We start from the raw sequence: 25,914 nt of genomic DNA on the forward strand, positions 1-25,914 counted from the left end.
ATAAGTTACGGCTCTCTAGTCGTCCCTCAATTTTCCGGGCGCCCTTTACCAATATGGCTGCCACTCCAGTCCCTCTGGGACTTGTAGTCTGGTCCTCGCGTGGCGCGCGCCGGCAAAGCGTGAATAGTTGCCTGTGGCCGCAATGGCTGTTGGGAGTTGTAGTTCTCTGCTCTATCCCTGACCCTCCTGCTTCCGGTGCCGTCACGGGACAGAGCAGTCGGTGACAGCCCCGAGGGCCCCTCCCCGCTCCCATGGCCGAGCCGGACCGTGAGTCAGGGACCCCGGTGGGAGGGTCGGGTCGCGCCGGGGCCTGACTGAGGGCTGCAGGCCCCGGGGCCCGAGGGCAGGTGCGGTAGGCGGGAGGTAAGGGCTGCCTGGAGGGAGTGGGATTCGGGCGACCGTTGCTAAATGGTTCATATCGCTGGTTGGCGGGTCGGGTTACGAGTTTCAAGGGTCCGTTTGGCATGTCCGTTTGCCAAGTTACTACTGATCGCATGTTTCTCGCTCTTTGGTTGCTAAAGACCCTCATTACTAAGGATCTAAGTGGCCGCGGTCCTGGTTGCTAAGGGTACCTGTTGTTAGGGGCAACTGTAGGATGCTAGAGGGGACGCCCCCCCCCCCGGTGTCCCCTCCTATCTCTTCCCTCTAGTTCCTGTGCCTCTTCTACCACCTCCACTGCCCCTCTCTCCCAAGCCTGCCTGGCAGCGGAGGTATCTCTTATCTACTCTTCCTGACAAACTTCCCTCCCTCTGCTTTGTAAACCTAACCCTCCAATACTCACACTCACACTGCCTTTCTAACTCCTCCCAAGTCTTCCTTCAGCCGTGTCTCCCCTGATATCTCCTCTCCGTAAACGTTTTTGTTCTCAGCCTCTTCGCCCCTGACTAATCTCCACTCCAAGATCCGCTTTGCTCCATCCTCCCCTCCGTGTTTTATTTTTGCCACCACCCGACCCCAGTGCAACTAGGTTGGTGGGTCTTCTGGCCCCACCTGACACTTGAACCCTTTTGTTCCCCTCTTAACCATTCCCCCCACTGTAACCACGTCTGCTCCCCCTCCTCCCCAGCCTCTGACCCTCTGGAGACCCAGGCAGGGAAGGTGCAGGAGGCTCAGGTGAGATGCGGAAGGGGCGGAGGGAAGGAGAGAGATGGACTTGCTCCCCCATCCCACACTGGCGGGAGGTGGCAGACGGGAGAGTGTTACCCCCAACCCTCGGCCCATTGCCCCGACCCCTGGCCCCACCTGGCACAGCTTCCTGGGGACTGTCAGAGACAAGCGTGCACCTCAACCCCAGAGCCCCCCCCCACAACTTCCTCTTTGCTCTGGGCCCTCCAACCCCATTTGTGCTGCGCCTGGAAGGGACAGGTATCCAACTTGGCTCCTGAACTCACAGATCTCATGGGCAGGTGACAGAATGACCCTACAGGGTGATGTGGAAGTAACTCAGGGCACTGTAGGAGCCAGAGCAAACTGTGGGTTACAGAAGACTCCCACTGGGCCCTTCCTAGAGGAACCCACAGGCTGGTCTAGGCATCAGACCGAGTTATAGACACTGCAGAGTAAGTGAAGAGTGCCTTAGAATTTTCTTAGACAAAGGGGGAAATGGTGTTCCCTGCAGACAGTACAGCTTGTGCAGAGACCTGGGGCAGGAAAGAGTGGGATGCATTGCTTCGGTGGTTGGGTGGCTCGTGATATGCGTGGCTAGTGTTTGTTGTCCCCTTACCCCAGCCAGGAACTCTGCTCGGTGCTGCTTGGCCACTGTCTCCTTTAATTTTCCCAGCATGTCTTTGAGGGGTAAGGCCCACCACTGCTATTTTACAGACAAGGAGCTTGAGGCAGAGCTGTTAGGCAACTTGTCCTTAGGAACAGGGAAGGGTTTGAGACCCATGGCACTGGGCACACTGCCCTCTGGACGGGCAGGGAGAGGACGCTTGAAGGCACCTCCCGCATGCTGGGCAGGCCCCTCCCCGACAGTGCCTCACCGACTACACTCTGACAGAATGCCAGCCAACCCACACCCATGACACTCTTCATATGTAGGTCAGAAGCTCTGATTAGGCTAGGTGTGGTGCATATGCCTATACCCGCAGCCCTTTGGAGGCTGAGGCAGGAGGATATCGCAAGTTTGTCCTCAGCCTGGGCAACTCAGCACCTAGTGAGACCCTGTCTCAAAATAAAAAAATACAGAGATGCAGATGTAGCTTAGTGTAAAGGCCCTCAGTTCAATCCCTGGTATTGAAGAAAAAAAAAAAAGCAGCTGTGATTACTCCACAAAGGGACTGCAGAGCTGTCGAGAGAATGACAGCCTCCTGTCAGTCCTCAGTGTCTCATTGGCCTGGGTCCCAGAGCACAACCATGGCCTGAGAAAAGGTCTCATGGTCGAAATGGATCTTCAGTACCGAAGAGATATGAGGACGTGAACTCCAGCATTGTCCGTAATAGGGCAAGACTGGAAACACCCCAAACGGCTGTCAAGAGCCGGGTTAAATGCACTGCGGTTCATCCTACAGTGCAATGCTGTGTAGCTGCTTAAACGAACAAGGTGGGTCTATGCTATACTGTTAAGTAGAAAATGCAGTGGGTTGACTTATTTCTGTAAAAAAAAAAAAAAAAAAAGACTTTTTAAACACAGAGAACAAATCTGGAGTAAGTTGCTCTATTAATAATGTCATCTCAGAAGGTTGGGCCAGGGAAATCACAAGAGGAGAGCCCATGTTACATGTCTATGGCCAGAGCTTTGGTGAAGCTTGTGTAATCTTTAAAACAAATAAAAAGTTTCAGTATGTTTGCAAGTTTAGAAAGTCTCCGAAACAAGTAGCAAGTAGCCTGGGGGAGGGGCGGGCGGAGGGCCATGTCTATGGCCAGAGCTTTGGTGAAGCTTGTGTAATCTTTAAAACAAATAAAAAGTTTCAGTATGTTTGCAAGTTTAGAAAGTCTCCGAAACAAGTAGCAAGTAGCCTGGGGAAGGGGCGGGCGGAGGGCCTGCGCACGCGGGAGGCCGAGCCGGGGGCTGCGTGTTCGGCAGCGCCGTTGGGGGCCAGCGCGGGGCCAGCGCGCCCCAGGCGTGTTCGGTGGCCGACGCTCCGCAAGCGCCGCCCCGGAGATGGGTGCTCAGTGGTGAGCAGGGACGGGCCCTGCCCTCGTGTTGCCGACAGCATCAGGCTGTGGCGATGTTTGTGATCGGAGGATGAGATGGAGAAGCCAGAGAGGGGCCGCTGGAGTGGAGGATGTGGACGGGCCGTCACGCGGACGCTGGTGGATGGGGTGCCTGGCGAGGCAGGAGGCAGGCTGAGGGACAGCGAGGCCCCTCTGAGAGGCGCCTTGGCGGCGGCGGAGGAACAGCAGGCAGGAGATGCTGAGGCTACTCTGGGACAGGGTGGGAGGGAGAGACCTGGGGATCACATGGCGAGGTTTCCAGGAAGCCTCGGGAACCCTGAGCGAGGTGGCATCGTCAGTGACTACGCCAGGCTGTTGGCACAGATAGGTATGGCAGGTGGCCAGGGAAAGCAGGAAGGGCCCAGGACAGAGTCTCAGAGCGCTGCAGTTGGGAGGGCCCAGGAGTGAGCAGCAGGCCTCTGGCAGGCGTTATCTGCGGCTGCCTGCTTGGGCAGGCTTGTGAGGCTGCTGGAGAGAGACAGCGGGCCCATTTTCCAGGGGACAGGGGCGCCGGCATGCAAGGAGAGCAATGCCCAGGGCTCCCTGAGCATTGGTGCTGTGCCAGACGCCTCCCATGTAGTACCTGGGCCCATCCTCACCTCAGCCCTCTGTGCTCCGTTCTCAAGATGAGGAGCGTGAGAGCCCGCAGGTGAAGGCACGCTCGAGGTTCCGCTCCTCAGGAGCAGCAGGCGCAGGTCTCCCCAGGGAACCTGTCCCAAAGCCTGCATACCACCACACCGTCCTTCACTCCCCTGGGCCACCTCCCAGCCAGAGCCTTCCCTCCCCAATCCAGCACCCCCCACCCCCTCCCCTTCCTTCCTAACCCCACCTCTTGGGCATGGCCACCCCACCCCACCACTTCCAGGACACAGACTCAGACGCTGAAGAAGGCGCATCCGGCGGAGAGGCAGAGAGTGAGTGTCTTCCTTGGGGGGCCCTGGGGGGTGCGATTTTAGAGCAAGGGTCTGGGGATACCACCTCCCCTCCACCAGGAGTGACATTCAAAGTACGTAACTTTGTTGGGTGTGGTGGCCCATGCCTGTAATCTCAGCACTTGGGAGGCTGAGGCAGGAGGATCATAAGGCTGAGGCCAGCCTGAGCTACATGGCAAATTCCCAGGCCACTGTGGACTGCAGAGTGAGACCCTGTCTCAAAAAACAAAACAAAACAGTATGCAGTATAAGACTTGGCACCAGTGCCGAGCAGGACTGGGCCAGGCCGTCGCTCCTTCAGTGGGAGGAGAGGGCGGTACCCAGGGCTGGGGTGGACCCCACGCATCCTTGCTGAACACCCACCCAGCTGCTGTCTCTCCTTATCAGTGGACTTCCTGAGGAATTTCTTCTCCCAGACCTTGGGCCTGGGCTCCCAGAAGGAGCGTCTACTGGACGAGCTCACTCTGGAAGGGGTGGCCCGCTACCTGCAGAGCGAGCGCTGTAAGTCACCCCCACCCACCACTTTCCTCCTCCTGGCCCCATGTGACTTCACATCTGTTGCTTATGAGTAGCGAGAAACCCAGCTCTTTGCCAAAAAAGGAATGTGTAGACCCGAAAACACAGCTGCAGGCATGGCCTGATCCAGGGGCTCCCATGTTCTCCAAAGTCACAACTTCTTGGTGTGGGGGTAAAGCTAACTCCAAATGCAAGTTCTACCAGCCTAGCAACTACTCCTCAAAGACCATGCCTTTTTGCTAATGGTCCAAGGAAAACTGTAGAGATTGACTCCCATTGGCCCGGGCTGAACTAGTTTCTCCCTGTCTGATTGGCCAGACCTGGGTCACATCTCTGTTGCTGAATGAATTACTGTGCTGTGATAGGCCAGACCTTTTTCCTAGAATGAGGACAGTAATAATGCCTCATGGGATGACTGGGGGCTAAACCCACTAAGAGAAATGTGACCGCTTGGAGCAGGGCCGGGACTTCACAAGGGCTGTGCAGGTGTTCGCCGTGGTCATTGTTACCAGAGGCGTTTCAGGTGCGGTGTGTAAGTGCCTGCTGGCTGGGTCCCCATGAAATGTATATTCCTTGCTGTGAGTTGAGTCACCAAAGTCTGAGAAACCAGGCCTCAGCAGTCCTCAGCAGGCACAATGGGCCTTTTGAGGGTCCTGAACAGCCCTTTGTTGAGGACGTCTTCTCCGGTTTCCCCGTCCTCCAGCTGCTGCCGTCTCCCTCCTCTGGGGCTGGCTGGGCAGCTGCCCGCAGCCATCCCCTGGCCTGGACAGCCAGAAGAGACTCCAGGGAGTAGCTGCAAAGTGTTTGTTCCTCCTATCCTCTTGTACCTAGGTCTTGGAGTAGTTGGCCCCTGAGTGTGTCCATGAAGGAACATTGTACTAAAGCTGGGCATGGTGGTGCAGTCCTATAATCCCAGCAATCTGCAAGGCTGAGGCAGGAGGATTGCAAGTTTGAACTCAGCCTGGGCAACTTAGCAAGGGATGTAGCTCAGCGTCAAAGGTCTGGGTTCCATCCCTAGTACTGCAAAAGAAAAAATAATTTGAGCCCTCCCTGTTTGCCAGGCTCTGGGCTAGGCACTAGAAGTCCACTTATTTGATCTTCCTGTTGTGACTGTGAGGTCATTACGGCATGACCTGGGCAGAGGAGGAAACTGAGGGACAGCAAGGCTGTGATATGGGGCAGGTCACACAGCTGGCAGGTGGCAGATTGGGATTTGTCCCCAGGTGTCCTGAAAACAGAGCGTATGCTCCCCCTCACCTCCACCCAGGCCTGGTCGGATGGCACCCCAGAGGAAGCAAGGGCCTAGGCTGTGGCAGGCCTTGACCTCTGTTGGTCCTCACCAGCCTTCCATGGACAGGGCACCCCACTCCTGGGGCGTTACACTTGTGTCTGTCTGTCAGCTGACAGGCAGGTGCCAGGGCTCTGTGCGGCAGGGCGGCCCGCCAGCCGTTCGCTGAGGCAGCGGGGCTGTTTGGGCTGCGCCGTGTGTTTGTGAGCCTGTTTGACTACATCCTCCCTGTCTTGTTTTCTGGCCCCGGGTGCACCCTGCAGAACAGAATGTTTACTATGTGTACAAGCAGTGGGTCTCAAGAAGCTCAGTACCACTGACCCAAAGGATGCGAGTCACACATACACTTGTATGTAGTGTTTGTGGTACCAGGCACAATCCAAGCTCTACGTGAATTCGTTCATTCTGGAAGGAGCCTGTGAAGCCAGTACTATAATTATGTCCATTCTACAGAGGAGGAAGTCAGAGCCCCAAGTAGTGATAGGAACAGTGTAAGCTCCCATAGCCACTGGTGAGGAGGAGAGCCGGGATTGGGTCCAGTCTCCATTCTTCTTTCCTGGATGTGGGCTGAGGGTGGCAGATCTTTGGTCTTTGCCTGGAAAGGACCAGGCTTCTGGTAGCTGATATGCATTTGCTTATGGAGGAAAGGAATTTGATGAGAAAATGTAGTAATGTGCTCGAAATTGAAGGTCACCTGCGATCGGGTCCAGAAGATGAGTTGTTGCTTTTTTTTTGTTTTTTTTTTTTTGTTTTTGTTTTTGGTGGTACTAAGGACAGAACCCAGGGCCTTGTCCTTGCTAGGCAAGGGCTCTGTCGCTGAGCTGCACCCCAACCTGAGAGATTTTTAAACTAACCTGCATCTTTTCCTGGAGAATGTGTTTTTGTCTAGTCTACTTAGGAGGAAAAAGTTCTGGTCACATGGTCTCTTCTTCAGTCTTCTTTTCTTTTTTATTTTTCTGTTTGGTTTTTGAGATGGTCTTGTTATGTAGCCCAGGTTGGCCTCGAACTCACTACAATCCTCCTCCCTCAGCCTCCCAAGAACTGGTATTATAGGTGTGCACCACCATACCCAGCATCTCCTTGAGTTTTCTTACATTGGTATCAGTTCAAACAGTGCATTCTTGGCCAGGTGTGATGGTGCACGCCTGTAATCCTAGCACTTGGGAGGCTGAGGCAGGAGGATCCCCATGAGTTCAAGGCCCACTTGAACTGTGTAGGGAGACCCTGTCTCAAAATAAAAAAACAAACAAACAAATCAAACAGTGCATTCAGCCAGTCGCTCTCTTCCCTGCTCTGGAACTTGGTGTCCTCATCTGTAAGTGGGGGCCAATAACACCATCACCCTGAAGATGCTGGGAGAATCATCAGGCATCTGAGGTGCTTGCCTCACGCCTAATATGGAGGAAGCAGCATCACAGCCATGATGAGTGATGATATCAGCTGAGCAAACTGTCAGATGATGTTGCCTTCCTGTCTTCCAGGCCGCAAGGTCATCTGTTTGGTGGGAGCTGGAATCTCCACTTGTAAGTTCCCGCAGGAATGAGGGAGCCCTCCACAGGCTAGGGAGGGGCACTGTCTGCGTCCAGTCTGGAAGGAGGGTCAGTGCAGTGGAGATGGGGCCAGCATCCCCAATCACTTGTCCCCTGCGCCTCCTATCCCAGCGGCCGGCATCCCTGACTTCCGCTCTCCGACCACCGGCCTCTACGCCAACCTGGAGAAGTACCACCTTCCCTACCCCGAGGCCATCTTTGAGATTGGCTATTTCAAGGTATCTGTCTGTAACAAGGGGTTGAGGGGGCGCCTGCTCCAACTCTCACGTCACCTGGGGCGTCGGGCCCTCTGGCGCTGTCTCCCACAGAAACATCCAGAGCCCTTCTTTGCCCTCGCCAAGGAACTGTATCCCGGGCAGTTCAAGGTGAGACCCTACTCAGCAGGGCAGGCGGGGAGAGCAGGCTCGGAAGGCCCCCTCCAGGCCTGCTGACAGTTATTAGAGAGGCACCACGGAGGCAGGCTGTGAGCCCGGCTGCCAGGGTTCAGCTCCTGCCCCCGCATCTCATTTTGAGACCACGAGCCTCACTTTTGCCATCCGTAAAGTGAAGCTCATGTTGGCATCTGGAAAGGGTTGTTGTAAGGTGTAAATGAGTTAGTGTGTTAGTGCCTGGTTGCACACGCTAGCCCTGCGGCTGCCTGATCGTGTCAGCCAGGCCTCGGTCTCCTCGTCTGAGGAGCAGGGGTGGAAGGGGGACGCGGGTCTCCCTCACGAGGCCCTTGTGATGATTTTATGAAGAAAAACAGACACCGCGCCCAGGACCGTCCCTGGCGCGTGGCGACGGTGCGTAAATGCTCTCTGACGTCAGCATTGCCGTTGCTCCCCGCCAGCCGACCATCTGTCACTACTTCATCCGCCTGCTGAAGGAGAAGGGGCTGCTCCTGCGCTGCTACACACAGGTAGGCAGCGCTGCGGCCGGGCGCTGTGGGCACCGCGGGGCACGGGGCCTGGACAGGCCGGGGCTCCTTCCTCCGAGAGGCGGAACTTCGTGCCCGTGAGCTCGGGGCTACCCAGACACATGGGGCCGGGGCTCTGCCGCCTGCTTCCCCGCTGTCTGGCCTGTACTGACCTACTTCCTCTCAGCCTCAGTCTCCCCTGTGTGAGATAGGAGCCAGAGCAGCTTCCTCCTCTCAGGGTTTGGAGCGGCAGTGAACTCCCCTCAGGCCATCTCACTCATTGTGCAAAAGGACCCCAGGTTAAAAAAAGGAAAAACCACAAGACCCTGTGTCTGAGGGGGGCGGCTTGCGGTGGCAGCCATAGTCCAGACCTCCTATTGCTCTGCCGACAGCAAAGTGACTTGAGCCAACAAAACAGGTGCACTGTGACAATATCCCATGTTGTTTCTGAAGGAAGGGGCGCCTTGTCTGAATTCCACATTGAGAAATCTGGCAGTGGGTGTGCCATGGGCCTTGGCTTGCGTGTGCCAGGCTACGTGGCCAAGGGCAACTCACGCTGCTGGCTTCTGGACGATGCCCGGAGACTCCCGGAGTCTCACACTCCATCAGGAGAACGTTGGCTTTGTGAAATGGGGCAGTGTCCTGCAGGGGGGCGGCTTGTGGTGGCAGTGGGGAGGGGACAGTCTCCTCCTTCCAGGAGCCACCGAAGCGCAGGCCACACCTGACCAGGGAGCCAGCTTCACTCGCGGGCCGAGGCTCGGTCGTGATAGCGCGGTTCCTGCCGCATGTTTCCACGTGTGACGCTGCAGTCTTCCCGTATTACTCAGCTTCAGTGACAGCAAATGTCTGCTCGTGCCCCAACCCAGTGCCAGGCCCTGCCCCCGGCAAACAGAGCAGACATCCCTGCCCTCCAAGCTGACACTCGTGTGGGAGGTGACAAGGACAAGATGGAGAAGCCACAGACCTAGCGTGGTGACAGGTGTCTGGAGCATAGTTAAACAGAGAGGATCAAAGCTGTGTGTGTCAGGTGGCCCTGGAGGCCTTACTGAGAAGGGGACTTTTAAGCAAAGACCTCAGAAGCAAGGGAAGGAGCCTGCAGCTATGGGGGTGGGGGTTGTGTTCCAGATGAAAGGAAGAGCCAGTGCAAAAGCCCTGAGGTGACACTGTATATGGCACATGCAAAGAACCCCCAGAAGCTAGGGATGGTGGCACACACCTGCAACCCCAAACTGGAGAGGCGGGGTCTACGTGGGCGCTGAGAAGAGCTGAAGGAGAGAGGAGAGGAGACAACGTCAGGGAGGTGCCCAGGCTGGATGCTGCTGGCCCCTGTGAGCTGGGCAGGGACAGCTTCGTCCCTTCTGCAGCTGGAGCCGTGGAGCCCTCTGGGTGGGGAGGGGTGTGACCTGACTCAGGTGAGCACAGGCTCCCTCTGGCTTCCCGTGGGGACAGACTGAGAGGGAGGCGAGGGCGACAGGGACAGGCTGCAGGCCGCTGTGATGCTGAGGGGGGAGGAGGAGGCCGGAGAGGGTGAGCCATTGAGGTGACGTGGGCGGCTCCTGGGTCCACTGTGAAGACGGAGCCAGGGGCTTTGCGGATGGACTGCTGTGGCCGGGAGGGTGGATGGACCGGGGAGGCAGCTAGACCAGGGCCTGGGCCGGAGCTCAGAGATCGCAGTGCAGCAGCAGTGGGTGCTGTGTATTCACCAGCCAGGATGAGAAACAGGCCTCAAACGCAGGCACCTGGGAGGGCCACTCAGCTGCTTGCTGACAGCTCTCTTGAAGGCAAAACACCCCAGCACTTGAAGCCAGGTGTGATACCACAACCTGTAATGCCAGCACTTCGGAGGCTGAGGCAGGAAGTTCATGAGTTCGAGGCCAGCCTGGGCTACATGTCAAGCCCCTGTCTCAAACAGAGCCAAAACAAAAACAAAACACTCAGCCCTTAACCAGAGAGCACAAGACCGTGTGCTGTTTTCACCAGAAAGCCAACATGACTACGTTTGGTCAGCCTGAAATACGCAATCATCTCCTCCTCACCTGCAGTTTTAATTCATTTAAAAGGTTGTCTGTACTCGCTCATGTTGAGTAAATGCAGTGCCAGGGTGCCAGGCTGGTCTCAAACTCCATGGCTCAAGCATCCTCCTGCTTCAGCCTCCCAAATTCTAGGACTCCAGGTGCCCTAGCACCCAACTTCCTACCTGCCATAATTAACACATGAATTTACCACCACATAGAGATTTTCAGCAACTTTATCGCATAAGGTACGTCAAGGTGAAAAACCTGTTCCACAGCCACATTGGACGAAATGGTTTGACTCGAGCACTTTGTCTTCTTCCACCATGTGCCCTGCCAGTCGCTGACCTGGTTTTCCAGAGCACACTGACTTCCCAGCCGGAGTTGTGGCGACTCAGCACTCCAGGAGTGCCGTGTGATGCTATGTTTAGCTCCCCCCACAGGACCCAGTCACACAGTTGGGCAGCCGGCCTGCTCGCTGCAAGGCCTTCTCAGTTATACACAGGCCGGGGTGTGGCTCGGGCAGAGTGCCGACCTGGAGCACACAAGGCCCCGGGTCCCATCCCAGCTCTGCCAAAAAAAATCTCTGTCTGTGGTATTCACGCTATTCATGAGGCTCCATACTTGGCTTTTTTTCACTGAATTTTTTTTCCTGAAGACCCTTGCATATCCATTCCTGCAGAGCAGCTTCGTGCTTTTTCAAACCAGAGTCTCATTCTTTTTTTTTTTTTTTCCTTGTGGTGCTGGGGCTGGAACCCAGGACCTCATATGTACCAGGCAGGCACGTGCTGTGCCACTGATACCCCGGCCTGAGTCTTTTTTTTTTTTTTTTTTGAGATAGGGTTTCACTATGCAGTTCAAGCTGGCCTTGAACTCACTGTGAAACCCAGGCTGGCCTCAAACTTGCAGTGATCCTCCTGCCTCAGCCTCCCTAGCGCTGGGATACCACACCTGACCTCCAGTCTTATTCTTTTGTAAGCACTTTGCCTTCCTTTACAGATTGCAATGCAAAGGTCACAGCTGAGGAGAGCACCCCAGCCCCCCATTTCTCTCCTCAGCCTAAATCTACATCAGTGAAGGGGAAAAAATAAGAACATTGTTGAGGGGAACAGGCTCTGTGTGTGTGTGTGTGTGTGTGTGTGAGAGACATACTAGGACTTGAACCCAAGACCTTCATACTGAGCTGTATCCCCAGCCCTTTCTATTTATTTATTTATTTTAAGTTTTGAGATGAGGCCTCCCTATTTGCCCCGGCTTGAACTTGTGATCCTCCTGCTTCCATTTCTCCGAGTGCAGGGATGACAGGCGTACAGCACGATGCTTGCTTTGTTAAGGGACTATGTCCTTTGGCCACAGAATATACTTCCACAGGATGCTACAGTGTCCCCAGGCAATATAATCTTTCTGTTCTGCTACTGGGGGTTGACCCAAGGTATCACCTATGATAATAATGTGTTTTACACTAAGCTGCACCCTTACCCAGGCCCTTTCTCGAGACAGGATCTCACCACGTTGCCCAGGCTGATCATGAACTACTGGGCTCAAGTGATCCTCCTGCCTCAGCCTCCAGAATATAGGACCTGGGACTATAGGCACATCCTTCTGTATCCAGCCAGGCAATACAATCTTTTGGGACCATTGTCACATATGTGGCCCACAGTTGACCAAAACATCATCAGGTGACACATGGCTGTGTGAGAATTTGTGTACTTTTGCTTGATTATAGAGTAATTCCAAAGGGGATACAAGAAACAGGTCACAGCAGTAGCTTCTGGCGAGGGGAGCTGGCCAGTGGAGGTTGCTCAAAAGTAGTTCCTGGCTGGGCATGGTTGTACACAGCTGGGAGGCTGTAATCCCAGCTGGGAGGCTGAGGCAAGAGGATCTCTGTAGGTTCAAGGCCAGCCTGCACTACATAGCAAGACCCTGTCTCAAAAACCACAAAAAAGTAGTCCCTACTAAAGGGTTCAGTCCCTAGTTTTGAAGAAAAAAAAAGGAATACAGATTAATATGTCATCTGTAAAACAGATCATAATAAGAGCTCTGACTGCTAAGTAGGAAAATAATGTAATTAAAACCAAGTCAGAGCTGGGCGTGTGGCGGTGCACGCCTATAATCCCAACACTCGGGAGGCTGAGAGAGGAAGATCACTGTGAGCTTGAGGCCAGCCTGGGCTACATAGTGAGATCCTATCTCCAAAAACAACAACAACAAAAAAGCAAAGAAGCCCTCCTGACTGTCTGCTTCCCTTCATGCTGGCCTGGGGCTGTGCAGGTTGGGTTCTACACAACGACACCACATCCGAGGGCTCCATTTACAACAGACGTTGTTAATTTGTACATTCGTTTCATCCAATTTCTGGCAAGCGGCAGTAAGACGTCTGGCTCTCCAGTAGAACAATTCTGAAAAATAAGAGTGGCCTCAATTGACAGAAAATGCCATCGGGGCCCGTGGCGGCCGTGGGCCTGGACTCACAGCCGTCGGAGTCGGGGCCCAGCCTTTGCGCAGCCCTGACTGTTCGCCCTTCCGCGGCCCCACTGGGGGGCACGAGTTTTTGCACACACGGACACACCTGCCATCGCTCCCCCTCCCAACTCCTGCTCTCCTGGCCACAGCTCCCCGCCCCGACTGTGGCCCGGAATCCGGTGGGGCGTCCGCTGCTGACCCCTCTTCCCCTCTCGCCAGAACATTGACACCCTGGAGCGTGTGGCCGGCCTGGAGCCCGAGGACCTGGTGGAGGCCCACGGCACGTTCTACACCTCACACTGCACCAGCCAGCTGTGCCGGCGCGAGTACTCTCTGGGCTGGATGAAAGGTGAGGCTGGGGTCGCCCAGGAGGCTGTCAGCACGCTCACACGGCAGCCACCACTCTGGCCTGCTCAGCTCTAAGGTGTTTTTTTTTCCCCAGGGTAGGGGTGGGGTTACAAGGATTTAACCAAGGGCCTTCACACTAAGCTACATCCCCAGACTTTTTTTTTTCAAGTTCTGAAACACAGCCTTATTAAGTCACTAAGTTGCCCAGGCTCAGCTCAAACTGGTGATTGTCCTGCCTCAGCCTCCCTGAATGCTGGAGTCGCTGTCCCTGTCCATGTAAGGACAGAGTGTCCTGGAGACACAGTCAGCCAGTCTGCACGCGTGGAGAGCCGCTTCTGACAGCACCCTGCTGTGTGAGAAGCCCCGTCTCACCCCAGGACCCCCTGACCTTCTTTATGCCAACTGAACAAAGCCGCTGGTGTCCCCATGAGGTCAGGACAGCGGCGGCTTCTGTAGCAGGGCCTGGGGAGGGTGTCCTTTCTGACAGAACGCCAGCTGACCGCCCCCAGGCTGACAATTCGTGACCAGCCCAACTGCACACAGCTGGGGTGACATACAATGGCCATCGCCCCATTACGTCCCTCGGCAGTGTCACCCACACCACCCACAAAATAGCCTGTTGTGCGTGTAGCAGTCCCCTAATGGCAGCTGTGGACGCTGCACTCCATCATGTGGGCTGGGAAGAACAAGAGGATGTGTGGGCCCCCGTGTTCCGGGTCCGTCCACTCCCAAGCTCCCTCATCCATTAGCAGTGCGGATGGCAACTGGCGCAGAGGGAGGGGGGAAGCAGCTGGGCTAAGGTTCTGCCCCATCCGAGGAGCGTCTGCATGTCCTCCCTGCCCTGCTGCTCCCAGGGCTGGCAATTGCCAGGCTTCTCTGCCCCAGGACCCCCTGGGAGACCTGTACTCACAAAGCTCCGAAGAGGAGGCTCAGGCTCCAGGCAGGCAGCTGCTTCTGTGTTCACTTTTTTTTTTTTCTTTTTTAAGCCAGGATCTTGCTGTGTAGTTCAGCCAGGCTTTGAACTCACTACATACCCCAGGCTGGCCTCAAACTCTCAGTGATAAACTCTGTGATCCTCCTGCCTCAGCCTCCCAAGTGCTAGGATTATAGGCATGGACCACCACACCTAGCTTCTGTGTTCACTTTTTCATTTAAAATAGCTGTAGCTAGGGGTGGCGCACACCTGTAATCCCAGCACTCAGGAGGCCAAGGCAGGAGGATCACAAGTTCAAGGCCTTGCAAAACTGTCCCCAAATAAAAAATAGAAAGGGCTGGGGATGTAGCTCCATGCCGAGGCCCTGGATTCAATCCACAGCAACCCCAGAGGGAGGGAGAGGACAGGGCAACACCCAGGAGACAACCCAGTGGCTGGGTGTTTGTGCTGGCAGTGAGAAAGGGCAAGCGGGGGAGGAGGGGAGGAATGAAAGTAGGGGAAGAAAGGGCAGGAGGGGGAGGGGGAGGGGGAGGGGAGGAAGTGAGGAAGGAGAGGAGGAAGGAAAGGAAGGGGAGGGGAGGGAAGGGCCAGAGGAGGAGGAGGAGAGAACTGCAGCCCCAGCCTCACACCCCTTTCTCCCCTTGCTTATGCCAGAGAAGCTCTTCTCCGAGGTGACCCCCAAGTGCGAGAAATGCCAGAGCGTGGTGAAGCCTGGTGAGCCTCGGGGTCAGGGAGCAGCGGGGTGGATTTGGGCCAGGGTCCCCACTCCCTCTGCCCTCCCAAAAGCCGCGCTTCCCCCACCTCTGCCCCCTGAGCGGTGCCCCCGTCGTCCTTCGGAGAGTGGGTCCTGTCCCTCCGGCTGGCCGCTCTCCGTCTCCATGACACTGACTCCTCCTCCGACTCTGGGTCTGTCTGTCCTTCCATCCGTCTCTGCCTCCACCTCAGACATCATCTTTTTCGGTGAGAACCTCCCACCGCGGTTCTTCTCCTGCCTGCAGTCAGTAAGTTTGCCCCCAACCCCCGCCTGCCCTGGGGGAGGCCGCGCCCCGTCCCTGGGGGCTGGGCAGGGCCGCGGGTCTCACTCCGCTGCCCGCAGGACTTCCGGAAGGTGGACCTCCTCATCATCATGGGCACCTCGCTGCAGGTGCAGCCGTTCGCCTCTCTCATTGGCAAGTAGGTTGGGGTCGGGGCTGTGGGGGCGGCTGGGGCCGGGGAGGCCAGGAAAGATCCTGACGCCCAGCTCACCGTCCCCCAGGGCACCGCTGTCCACCCCGCGCCTGCTCATCAACAAGGAGAAGACGGGCCAGGTGAGTCGCCTGGGCCGCTGCCCCCGCCCTCTGTTCTCCCGTCGGCTCCCTAGGGGCTGGGACTGTGAGCCCGGGACAGGCCCTGGAGAGCTCCCAACCGGGGCATGGCGGCCTTCAGACTCCCCAGCTCAGACCCTGGGGTCTGCGCACGGGGAGGGGCAGCTTCTAAGCTACCTGGACTCTACAGGCCTCTGAGGCCTTTAGGACCCTTTCGAACAAGTGACTGGATCCCAACCCCAGCCTGCTGAAGCCTGGTGTTGTGTTCCCTAGGACCACAAAACCAGGGGAGGGGACAGGGCACAGCGGGATGCAGGGCCATCCACAGTTCAGGGGCCACTGCTGTGTTTCTCCTGGCTGTCACGGGGCGGCCCCCTCCCAGGCGTTGCTTCCTGCTGAACCTTCAGGGAGAAGCCCCCAGGGAGCGGGGTCCCCTGACAGGGAAACGGGGCCCAGATGTCAGGCAGGCACAGTCATTCTGTGGGCCACACACTGTTCCATTTGACAGTCATCCCCGTGACAGAGGGGACCCGTTCCACCATCCCTTCAGATACATAAATGCAAGCGTGCCTCAGCCCCTAACATGCAGTGAAGTATCTGCACAGCACCCACACACATCTGCGCATGTATTTTAAATCCTCTGTGTGTCACTACCATGCCTAATACAGTGTCAGTGCTATACAGAGATCTATTGCACTGTCCTGTTCAGGGAATAAGAAAAAGAAGCTATAGCTGGGTTTAGAGGTAAATGCCTATAATCCCATCTCTCTAGGAGGCTGAGGCAGAAGGATCTCAAGTTTGAGCCCAGCCTGCCCAATCTATCAATTTTATGAGACTGTGTCTCAAATATAAGAAATGAAAACAAAAGGCCAGGATATAGCTTAGTGCAAAGGCTCTGGGTTCAATCCTTGGTATGGGGGAAAAAAACTGGGGCACTGAGACATGACGATTGTATTTTTTGTTGTTTTCTTGAGACAGGGTCTTACCATGTAGCCCAGGCTGGCCTTGAACTCAAAGCAGTCCTCCTGCCTCAGCCTCCTGAGGGCAGGGATTGCAGGTGTGCAGCACCATCCCTAACTTGGGATTGTAAATGTGAGTCTCGCCTGGGCAATTTAATGAGAACCTGTCTCAAAAAAAAAAAAGCAGCAGGGCATAGTAGTACTATGCCTATGGTGATACCCTGTCTCAAAAAGGCTGGCAATGTATGTAGTTCAGTGTGAAGACTCTTGGTTGAATTCCTACTACTGGAAAAATAAAAAATTAAAGTATATATGTTAAATACAGACACCATGTTTTTGATTTTTTTGTGGGTTTTTTGTGTGTGTTTGTTTTTGAGACAGTGTCTCACTATGTAGCCCAGGCTGGCCTCAAACTTGTGGTGATCCTCCTGCCTCAGCCTCCTGAGTACTTGGATTACAGACAATTTGTAATCCCAGCACTCAGGAGGCTGAGGCAGGAGGATCACCATGAATTGGAGGCCAGCCTGCGCTACGTACTGAGTTCAAGGCCAGGCTGAGCTACATGGTGAGTCCCTATCTCAAAGGAAAATTCTTTTACCTCACAGTTTGAATCTGCAGGTGCACAACCAGTGATATGGAGAGTCTCCTTATACAGTATGTTTTAACTCACTGACACCACTGTCCTATTGGGGTGGGTCCCATGACTATCGTCATTATACTGATAAGGAAACTGAGGCACAGAGAGACCCAGCAGGGACCAGAGCAAAGTCACAAAGCTGGGATACAGACCCAGGCCACCTGGCTCCAGGCCCCTGGCTCCAGGCCAGTGCTTAGCTCTCCCCTCCCCCACAGACGGACCCCTTCCTGGGAATGATGATGGGCCTGGGAGGCGGCATGGACTTTGACTCCAAGAAGGCCTACAGGTGAGGCTGGCCTGGGCTGGGCTGCAGCTGGAAGGGCGGGGGCCGGGTGCAGGGAGCTGGAGCTCTGACTCTCCTGTCCACACCGCAGGGATGTGGCCTGGCTGGGTGACTGTGACCAGGGCTGCCTGGCCCTCGCTGACCTCCTTGGATGGAAGGTGAGGAGCTGGGTGACCCCAGCGCACCCCGAGCCCAGCCCCTGGGCCCCACCCCTCCCCTCGGGTCTCTGGTAACCTCTGGCTTCTGCGAACTTTGCCCCTGCAGAAGGAGCTGGAGGACCTGGTTCGGAAGGAGCATGCCCACATAGACGCCCAGTCGGGGTCGAGCACTCCCAACCCCACCTCTACAGCCTCCCCAGGGAAGTCCCCACCTCCTGACAAGGCAGAGAAGCCCCAGTGAGAGCCCACCTCCCCGGCAGGACACCCATCTGCTCTGGGACAGCGGAGCCCCAACCCGCGCCAGCCCCCCCCAACCTGGAGCCCTCGTCCGAAGAGCTCAGTCCATCCCTGCAGGCTCTAACCACTCCCTCCTGACCTGCGGGAGAGCCCAGCAAGTCTCTAACATCCCCCAGGGGCCAAGGCCTGAGCGGCCTGTCTCTAACAGCCCCGGTCTCTAACCACCCCAGAGGTAAGAAGCAACCTCCCTTAATCTCTAACTACTCCCAGGGGCACCCCAAAACTCCCACCTCAGGACAGGGGGCCCCCTACTCTCTCTGCTGTTCCCAGGGGCCTGTGGCCAGGTAAACCAAATCTAACCTAGCCCAGCAGGGGTGTCGGCCCTCCAAGTACAACACCCCATGGGTGTGGGGAGCGTTCTGAGCCTGAAGGGCTCCCAAGGCTCTGCCACCAATGCCCAGGATGGGTGCTGGGCCCCTTTCCCCTGGGACCCACTTCCCACGCGGGGTGGGCAGAAGGCATTGCTTATTGGAGATAAATTAAAAATCAAAAACCAACTAACCCTCGGCTGTCTGGCTGTTCCTTCCTGGGGCATCTGAAGCAGCGGGAGGGAGGGGGTGAGGCCCGGGCCACCCAGAAGCAGACCATCTCCAGGCTCTTAGGAGCAACAGTGAGGGGTGCTGACAGGGGCCCCCACAGGTAGCTCGCAGAGCTGGGCTCCCTGCCGTCAGGCCTGGGCCCCGGAAAGAGGGAGGAAGGTCCCTTTCTGATGCCCCCAGCCCCGCCTCTTCCCCCTCCCTGCTCAGCTTCCTCTCTAGAGAACACTTTCACTTCCTGTTGCTCCGGCCTCCCCTTGGGACCAGGTAGGGCCCCCAGGGACCCAGCATCTGGCGTCTCCCCCCCAGCTGCCACCTTCTGGCGTGGGGCAGCTGTTCCCATCCAGCTCTGCCCAGCGCCACCCATGCCCTTCCCCTCTCATGGGCCGTGGGTGTGCACCTGCCTCCTCCGGGCCACCCCTCTTCCTGCTGTCCCCTGCTTTCCTCCTCCCAGCGCCCTGGGCGATGGGGCAGCGGGCTGATGTCTTTGTCTGGCAGGGCCCTATTGCAACCCCCTCAAAAAAAAAAAAAAAAAAAAAGCCAGGAATAAAGACCCTTAGAGCAAAGTCCCGTCCTGCTAGTCACTGTCCCAGGGTACTGGCACCTATTTGCGGGCCTATGCTCAGGAGTACTGGATGCATGGATGGGTTCATTCTCCCCAGACCCAGGGCTCCTACCGCTGAGACTGCTGGGGTGGCGCTGAGTGGCGCCCCCCGTGAGGGTCCCTCCAGGACTGTACCTGGCTCAGCATTAGGGCCTGATGGATGGGTAGGTGGACAGAGGAACAGACGGGCGAGGGAGCAAGCAGGAATTAGCTGCTCATGGCAGAATCCAGGCAGTGCATACAGATGTTTCCCAGGAAATTCTTTCAGCTTTCCTGTGCATTTGTAGGTTTTTATAAGACAAAGTTGAAAGAAAATATTCTGGTCACCCCCGTGCCGTGGCTGGGGAAGGGCATGTTGCCTGAGGTGGGCAGATGTACGTTGTGTCTCCTACGGACCAAGATTTTCCAGGCTCTGGATTTAGCAAGGGGCGTTACTGAGCTGGCCTACATTTGTATGGATGCCCCAGGCGTGAAAATCTTGGGGTGTTCCCAATCCCTTCGCAAATAGCTGCTGTTGTGAGTCCTTTCCCTAAGACACGCCAGCCTTTCTCCTGGGCTCCCCAGATTCCCCCAGTGCCAGCATCTGGAGAATGAAGCCCTGGCACAGCTGGGTTCCACCAGAGCCCATTCCATCACTCAGGGTCTCCCCACATTGGCTGTAAATATTCTGCTTTTAGCCCTGGACTGGGGCAGCCTTGACTCTTACCTTCCTCTCTGCCCGAGGCCAGACCATGGCTCACTGGCTTCCAGCACCCTGAAGATGGCCTGGCCAGGGGACGTGGCCCCTGCAGTCCCCAGCGAGAGGCAGAGGTGAGGGCTGCTGGGGCACAGCGTTCCACCTCCTGCCCCTGACCCAGAACCCTTTCCTACACCCCAGGACCCTGAGCCCCACCCCTGACGCTCTGTCCCTGGGCAGCCCCTTCTGCGCCTTTAGCCCTGGGTCCAACTGCCCCCTTCTGACCCCTAACCTCCTGCACCCTGCACGTCCCAGGCTGGTCCTACCACAGACTAATGGAGCAGGTGAGATCCCTCCAGGGGTCCTCAGCACCCCAGAGCCGCTTCTCCGCCTTCAGAGGACATGGGGGGTGTGGCAGGTCCCAGAGCTGGACGGCCGGGATGCAGAGGCTCTTATGGCCCAGTGGCCAATGGGGGTGAGTACTCGCAGCCAGGGACCGGTCCAGCCTCTCCCATGACACCTTGGGTCAGCCAGAAACAAGTGCTACTGGCAAAGACGGCACAAATTGGGCAACTCAAAAAAGCTACACATTGATTCAAATGACAGAAAAATGGAGAAGTAAAAGTAGTTTTAGGGAGGTCTGGATCCCAAGTGTCAAATATCTTATGGATTCCTCTTCATACCACTTCTTGGCTTTGCTTTCAAGAGTGGGGAACTCTGGATATTTGGGGCTACAAGGAACAAACGCCCATTCCACAGCGGCTTCAAGAACCAGGCATTGATCTTTCTAATGTAGCCAGAAAGACAGCTGCCAGCTCGACCTCAGCTGCTCAGTGACATCAAGGCCAGCTGCTCCACAATTCCCGGGACTTCCCCCATGGTGACCTAGGGGCTGTCCCTGGGCTATCACATGCACACCCCAGGCAGGAAGCAAGGACACATCAGCTGTATCTGTTTCTTTGACCAGGAAAAGCCTAGTTTGTGCCAATTGATACAGAATACATGGCCAGGACCCCCCCCCCTTTTTTTTTTTTTTTTTTTTTTTTTTTTTTTTTCTTCTTGAGACAGGGTCTTGCTATGCAGTTCAGGCTGGCCTCGAACTCACAGCAATCCTCCTGCCTCAGCCTCCTGAGTGCTGGGATTATAGGTGTACTCCACCAAGCCTGGCAAGCACATTAATCCTTGAACCAGGACTTCCACAAGGACCCTGGGATCGGTTTGGAAAGAACAACTAACAGGGGTTACCATGGCTTCCTCCTCAGGAGGGCACTGGCCCTGTCAGAGCATAATGACTGTCCCCAGCTCGGGGCTCCCTCCCACCAGCTTAGCAACCCCAGTGTGAAAAGAGGCTGTTTGGGGCGGGAATATAGCTCACTGGTAGTGTCCTTGCCTTGGTGTGTACAAGGCCCTGTCCAACCTAGCACTGCCAACAGAAAGAAAAGCTGGCCAAGGTGTGCAGGGCGTCCCAGTGCCAGCTCAGGCATGGGCCCACCCCCTAGGCTTGGGAACCTCAGTCCCACCCCATGGACTGAGTGCAGGGGGGTTCCTAACAGGAAATGGGTGCCAGGCAGGCAAAAATAAACATGTGTGCACCACCCTCAAACTGACCTTTACCTCCACCCCCTAGAGCTTCCTGGTCACAGGCCCTGACTCCAGCCAGGCCCTGGTATTGAGGACTTCACCTGGAGAAATCAACACCTATCAAATCCAGAAGTTTCCTGGAGGTGAGGCCCCAACTCTAGGCTTCCACAGCAAACATATCACCAAGAACTGTCAGCTTTACTTCCAAAATACCTCTTGGTTGTTCCTTTTTTTCTTTTCTTTTTTGACACAGGGTCTCACTATATAGTCCAGGCTGGTCTGGAAATCACAGCAATCCTCCCGCCTCAGCCTCCCAAGTGCTAGGATTACAGGCTTGCCCCACCACACCTGACTCTTCCTTTTTTTCTTGCACAGCAACCAGGTGGTGGTGTACACCTGCCCCAAACCCTGCAAAGGACAGGCCACCTCCTTAGATGCAAATTCAAGCTCAGCGCAGCCTAGGAGATGCTGTGTGGCCTGGCCCTGCCCACCTCTTCATCCCCTGCCCCTCATTCCCTCTGCCCCAGTACAAGTTCTCCTCTGTTCCCAGAGCCTGCTATGTGCGGGCCAGCTGCAGGGCCTTGGCTTCTGTTTTCCCTGCAGGAACCCTCTCCCTGGGGTGGCTGATTTAGTCTCCACACTTGGAACCGCTACAGAAATGTAACCCTCCTTGACCGCCACTGTTCAGATAGCCTCTAGTCGTTTGTATTCATTTCTTTACATTAGGAGCACTGTACACAATATACATATATCTATTTCTTTACTCATCTATTTGGGTCTCCCCTGACTAAAAGGGAAAGGTAGAAGGGCAGTGACTTTGCCTCCTGTTGGACAATTATATCCTCAAATGTGTAGTAATAATTAGGTGTTCAATAAATACTTGTTTTAACTGAGTGTGGTGCTGCCTGCTTGTAATCTCAGCACACTGGGAGGCTGAGGCAGAAGGATTCCAAGTTAGAATCCAGACTGGGCAATTTGGTGACTTAAAGAGATCCTGTCTCAAAAAAAAAAAAAAAAAAAAAAAGCTAGGGATATAGCTCAGTGTAGAGGCCCTAAGTTCAATCCCCGGGACCTGAATGAATGAATGAATGAATGAATGAATGAATGAATGAATGAATACATAAATATCTAATGAATAAATCCTATCTGGTGGCATAAGTGGGATCAAACAATCAAGATGAGGAAGAGATGAGGACTCCGAGGGGATGAAAACTTCTGTTGTGAAGGTCCCTGCAGGGATTTCCGGGATGGGGGAAGAGAGAGCCCCGTGGCGGGGAAGCCTGGCACCCCTCAAGCTTTCTTTCTCACCCCTCCTTGCCTCCTCACCCCAGGTGTATCCTTGGAATCCTCCAATCTCTGCATGCCAGATCTGCCCCATCTTCTGGCCTTCCTGTCAGCCAGCAGGTACAGGTTTCCCATCCACAGGATGAGGAGGACCCTTCCCCAGGACGCCCATCCGCAGCACGGGTCCCCTTCTCTCTCCTTAGGGACGTTCTGCCCAGAACACTGCTCTTGCCGCCTCCCGCTCTAACGCCTGGAGACAAACACACGGGTGAGACACGGCTCCTGAAGGAAAGGTTCCCCAAGGCCTGGCACTGAGATTGCACGCGAGGGGCCTGACTACTGGATTTGCAGGAAGGCAGAGCTGGGGGTCAGCGGGGAGGAGGGGACGGGAGCCTGGACTCCTCGGTCCTTAGAGAGGGATGGGACGGGACTCCGCTGGGCCTGAGTGAGGAAGGTTGGGAACCGAGTCACCTGGCAGCCTGAAGACACCAGGACTGGCCCTCAGTCACCTGGGACACCCTCTGCCTTCTGCCGGCCCCCAGATCCTCTGCAGGTCGGCCAGGCCCAAGCTGACACCTCTAGGAGGGTGCTGTCTGTGGTGAACCAGCTCTACCTGGACACCCACGGAAGCTGGGGGCTGGAGCTAACCCCCGAGGAGACTGCCCAGGGCCACAGTCCAGGTGAGCAGGCGCGCGTGGGCCCCTGAGGGACGAGGGCCGCTGCTCCACGGCACCCAGGCCCTCCCCGTCGTGCAGCCCGCAGGAACCCCGGCCCGCACCGGGTCTCCTGGGTGGAAGACCCGCCTAGCGCGCAAGTGCACCAGCCTCGGCGAGCTCTGGCCAGTCTGGCGGAGGAGCAGAGGCAGGAGAACAAGGACAACTACAGAGACGAAGAGGAAGACGCGGAGGATGAGCTCACTGCTCACATCCGCGCTCTGGCCAGGGCGCGGAGCAGCTACGTGGCCAGGCAGTGCCGGGCCCTCCGGGCGCGCCTCGCCTCAGACGTCAGGGGTCCCAGCGGGCCCGGGGACCCGGCCACCGAGCTGCTGCAGGATGTGCGGCACCTCCTTACTGACCTCCAGGATTACTTGGCCAAGGACCCCGACGTGAGATCCGTCTTTGGGAGCAGGGCGCCTGGGGCCCCCCACAAGGACAAGGATCTTGGTAATGGGGGAGACTAGAAGGGAACCCCCGCCTAGGTGCGCTGCCGCTCCGCCCCGCGCCGGTGTTCACCGCCGGGTCCCCCGTCCCCGCTGGCGCGCCCTTTCCACCTTAGAGCCCCGCCCGCCCGCCTCGCGCTCCTCTCGCGCGCGCTTTGACCGCAGCACCTTGAACCCCGCGCGCGCGTTGGCGCTTCTGTCTACGCTGGGGGTCCGGGCCGGGTCAGCTCGGCGGCCGCGCTCACCGCGCTGCACCCTGCACCCCGCACCCCGCAGGCCCTGCGGTGGAGGCGGCCGTGTACCGCGCGGTACTCGCGCCCCTCAAGCCGACCCTGTGGACACAACTGCGCACGCTCCGCGCCCAGGAACTGCGCCGACTGCGGCGGCGACAAATAGCCCTGCGGGCGGGGGCGGGGCCTGAGGGACAGAGCCCCGCCCCCGCCCTGCGGAGCCGCATCCACGCGCGCCTCGCCCACCTGCACGCTGCGTGCTCCCCGCGCCGCAAGGTGGCGCTGCTGCTGGCTGCGTGCGGCGACGTCTACGCGGGCCTGGCGGGAGGCGAGAACCAGGGTAAAGCGGGGTGGGCGCGGGCCGGGCTGTGGAGTGGCCGTGGTAGCGGGCTCCTATGCGCGCGTGGCGTCCAGGGAGAGGGGAGCTCGCGCTGGTGGCAGGTGGCGGCGGGGACCTGGGAACCAGATGGCGGTGACTGTGCACCCCAGCCACCTCGGGACCTGACCTCCGGCTTCCCCAGAGCCCCTGGGGGCCGACGCCTTCCTGCCTGCGCTGACCGAGGAGCTGATCTGGAGTCCGCACATCGGGGAGACGCAGCTGGACGTGGAGTTTCTTATGGAGCTCTTGGATCCAGAGGAGCTTCAGGGAGAGGGTGAGGCGGCACTTCCACTGGGGCAGCTGGAGGACAGGCGAGCAAGCCGCAGGGTATGCCGAGTGACCATGGACTCCCCTTCTCACCCTAGCCGGGTACTACCTGACCACGTGGTTCGGGGCGCTGCACCACATTGCCCACTACCAGCCCGACGCGGGCCGCGCGCCCCGGGGGCTCAGCTCGGAAGCCAGCGCCTCCCTGCGCCAGTGGCACCGCCGGCGGACGCTGCACGGACAGAACCGGCCCGGAGCCCAGGTGACGGCCCGCCTGGGCTGCAGGTGGCAGGGAGGATGGGACCTGTCACCCTCTGACCCAGCCTTCCACCTCCTTCCACAGGCCCAGCTGCCTTTTGAGGAGCCGTGGGCAGTAGGGACGGTGAGGAGCCCCGTTGATCATTAGGGGTCTCAGTCCCTCTGTTCCTCAAGCAGAGGTGGGAAGCAGCTGGGACGACGACATGTGGCTTAGGGGAAGCAAGGAGGAGGGGGCCCAGGAAAAGGGTCCTTTGCCCTGACTATCTGCTGCCAGGCATGTCCTTCCCAATATCCACAGTGCGCCTTGGCGGCCTGTCAGGTCCTGGTGCAGATGTGACCTCAGTGAAGTTCTCCCAGCCACCCCTATCTAAAATGCAACCACTCCCACCTGGCCGTCCCCTTAGTAGGAGAATCATGCGCCCCCAAAGATGTCCACATCATCATCATCATCATAATCTGCGGGAATGGGGGCTTTACAGGGGCGATGACATTAAGGACTAAGAGGAGGTTACCCTGGATTCTGGTGGCCCTGTGCAGTCACAAGGGTCCTTATAAGAGGCAAGAGGGTCAGGGCCGGAGAAAAAGGATCGATGTGGCCAAGAACCCAGAGAAGATGCAGACATTCTAGAAGCTGAAAAAGGCAAGAAATGGATTCCCTCCAAACCTGCAGGAGGAAGCACGTACCTTTGATGTTAGGCACCTAGTACCCATTTTGGACTTCTGACCTCCAAAGTTGCAAGATAATAAAATCATGGTTTTTAAACCACTAAGATTGTGGCAATTCATTAGTGTTTATTTACTTATTTATTTTCTTTTTGAGACAGGTTTTCACTATGCAGTTCAGGCTGACCTTGAACTTGCTTTGTAGCCCAAGCTGCCCTTGAACTCCCAGCAATCCTCCTGCCTCAGCTTCACTAATGCTGGGATATCAGGCGTGTACCACCACACCCGGCCAGACAGTTAATTACAGTAGTGATAAAACAAATATTCTCCTTTAATTTGTTTCTAAAATGTAACATGTAATATATTTGTTGTGTTAATTGTCTACAGTCCTCTCTTCTGCTTAGGATGGCACTTTCCAATAAAAATGCAGTGCAAGCTACATATATAATTCTAAATGTTTGGGTTTTTTTTTCTTTTTCTTCTTCTTTTTTTTTTTTTTTTTTTGGTACCAGGAATCAAACTCAAGACCTTGAGCTTGCCAGGCA

General features: G+C 56.5%; 2 protein-coding genes and 1 long non-coding RNA gene across 17 annotated transcripts; 2 read left to right on the forward strand and 1 right to left on the reverse strand.

Moving 5' to 3' along the window:
• Positions 1-156: 156 nt before the first annotated feature.
• Sirt2 (sirtuin 2) lies at positions 157-18,233 on the forward strand. 7 transcript variants are annotated; one of them, XM_005399817.2, is made up of 16 exons: positions 157-267; positions 1,067-1,113; positions 4,022-4,070; positions 4,476-4,589; positions 7,374-7,415; positions 7,554-7,660; positions 7,751-7,807; positions 8,272-8,340; positions 13,032-13,161; positions 14,749-14,808; positions 15,040-15,095; positions 15,191-15,267; positions 15,350-15,401; positions 17,210-17,280; positions 17,369-17,435; positions 17,542-18,233. In XM_005399817.2, exons 1-16 carry the CDS (start codon positions 252-254, stop codon positions 17,674-17,676), a joined length of 1,149 nt encoding a protein of 382 aa, XP_005399874.1. In that variant the 5' UTR covers positions 157-251; the 3' UTR covers positions 17,677-18,233. The 7 variants fall into 7 exon arrangements, with proteins under 7 accessions (XP_005399874.1, XP_005399875.1, XP_005399876.1 ...); XM_005399819.2 differs by lacking the exon at positions 157-267 and adding an exon at positions 317-710; XM_005399815.2 differs by lacking the exons at positions 157-267; positions 1,067-1,113 and adding exons at positions 2,208-2,740; positions 2,873-3,117.
• LOC106150226 lies at positions 12,656-15,033 on the reverse strand. The gene is made up of 2 exons (XR_001236904.1): positions 14,896-15,033; positions 12,656-12,748 (listed from the first exon to the last, which is right to left on the reverse strand). It is a non-coding gene; the product is annotated as an uncharacterized LOC106150226 (long non-coding RNA).
• Positions 18,234-18,321: 88 nt separating the features above from the next.
• Rinl (Ras and Rab interactor-like) lies at positions 18,322-25,478 on the forward strand. 9 transcript variants are annotated; one of them, XM_005399809.2, is made up of 12 exons: positions 18,322-18,535; positions 19,601-19,682; positions 19,864-20,023; positions 21,176-21,272; positions 22,461-22,533; positions 22,617-22,681; positions 22,956-23,093; positions 23,151-23,576; positions 23,849-24,142; positions 24,324-24,455; positions 24,547-24,710; positions 24,792-25,478. In XM_005399809.2, exons 1-12 carry the CDS (start codon positions 18,442-18,444, stop codon positions 24,852-24,854), a joined length of 1,788 nt encoding a protein of 595 aa, XP_005399866.1. In that variant the 5' UTR covers positions 18,322-18,441; the 3' UTR covers positions 24,855-25,478. The 9 variants fall into 9 exon arrangements, with proteins under 9 accessions (XP_005399866.1, XP_005399867.1, XP_013377870.1 ...); XM_005399810.2 differs by having other exon boundaries at positions 23,169-23,576; XM_013522416.1 differs by lacking the exon at positions 24,792-25,478 and having other exon boundaries at positions 23,849-23,968; positions 24,009-24,142; positions 24,292-24,455; positions 24,547-24,785.
• The last annotated feature ends 436 nt before the right edge of the window (positions 25,479-25,914 follow it).

Source organism: Chinchilla lanigera, unplaced genomic scaffold, assembly GCF_000276665.1.
Source record: "Chinchilla lanigera isolate Chin_1 unplaced genomic scaffold, ChiLan1.0 scaffold00067, whole genome shotgun sequence".
NCBI classification, from domain to species: domain Eukaryota; kingdom Metazoa; phylum Chordata; class Mammalia; order Rodentia; family Chinchillidae; genus Chinchilla; species Chinchilla lanigera.

What these genes read in the sequence shown, in the direction of transcription:
- Sirt2 (XM_005399813.2), top strand. Translation starts at nt 2,713, where the DNA reads ATGTTACATGTCTATGGCCAGAGCTTTGGTGAAGCTTGTGTAATCTTT. An exon ending in CTCTCTGGGCTGGATGAAAG is followed by an intron (nt 13,162 to 14,748) that starts GTGAGGCTGGGG and finishes TGCTTATGCCAG; the next exon opens with AGAAGCTCTTCTCCGAGGTG. An exon ending in GACTCCAAGAAGGCCTACAG is followed by an intron (nt 17,281 to 17,368) that starts GTGAGGCTGGCC and finishes TCCACACCGCAG; the next exon opens with GGATGTGGCCTGGCTGGGTG.
- Rinl (XM_005399806.2), top strand. Translation starts at nt 18,442, where the DNA reads ATGCCCCCAGCCCCGCCTCTTCCCCCTCCCTGCTCAGCTTCCTCTCTA. An exon ending in GCCTTCCTGTCAGCCAGCAG is followed by an intron (nt 22,534 to 22,616) that starts GTACAGGTTTCC and finishes CTCTCTCCTTAG; the next exon opens with GGACGTTCTGCCCAGAACAC. An exon ending in GCCTGGAGACAAACACACGG is followed by an intron (nt 22,682 to 22,955) that starts GTGAGACACGGC and finishes GCCGGCCCCCAG; the next exon opens with ATCCTCTGCAGGTCGGCCAG.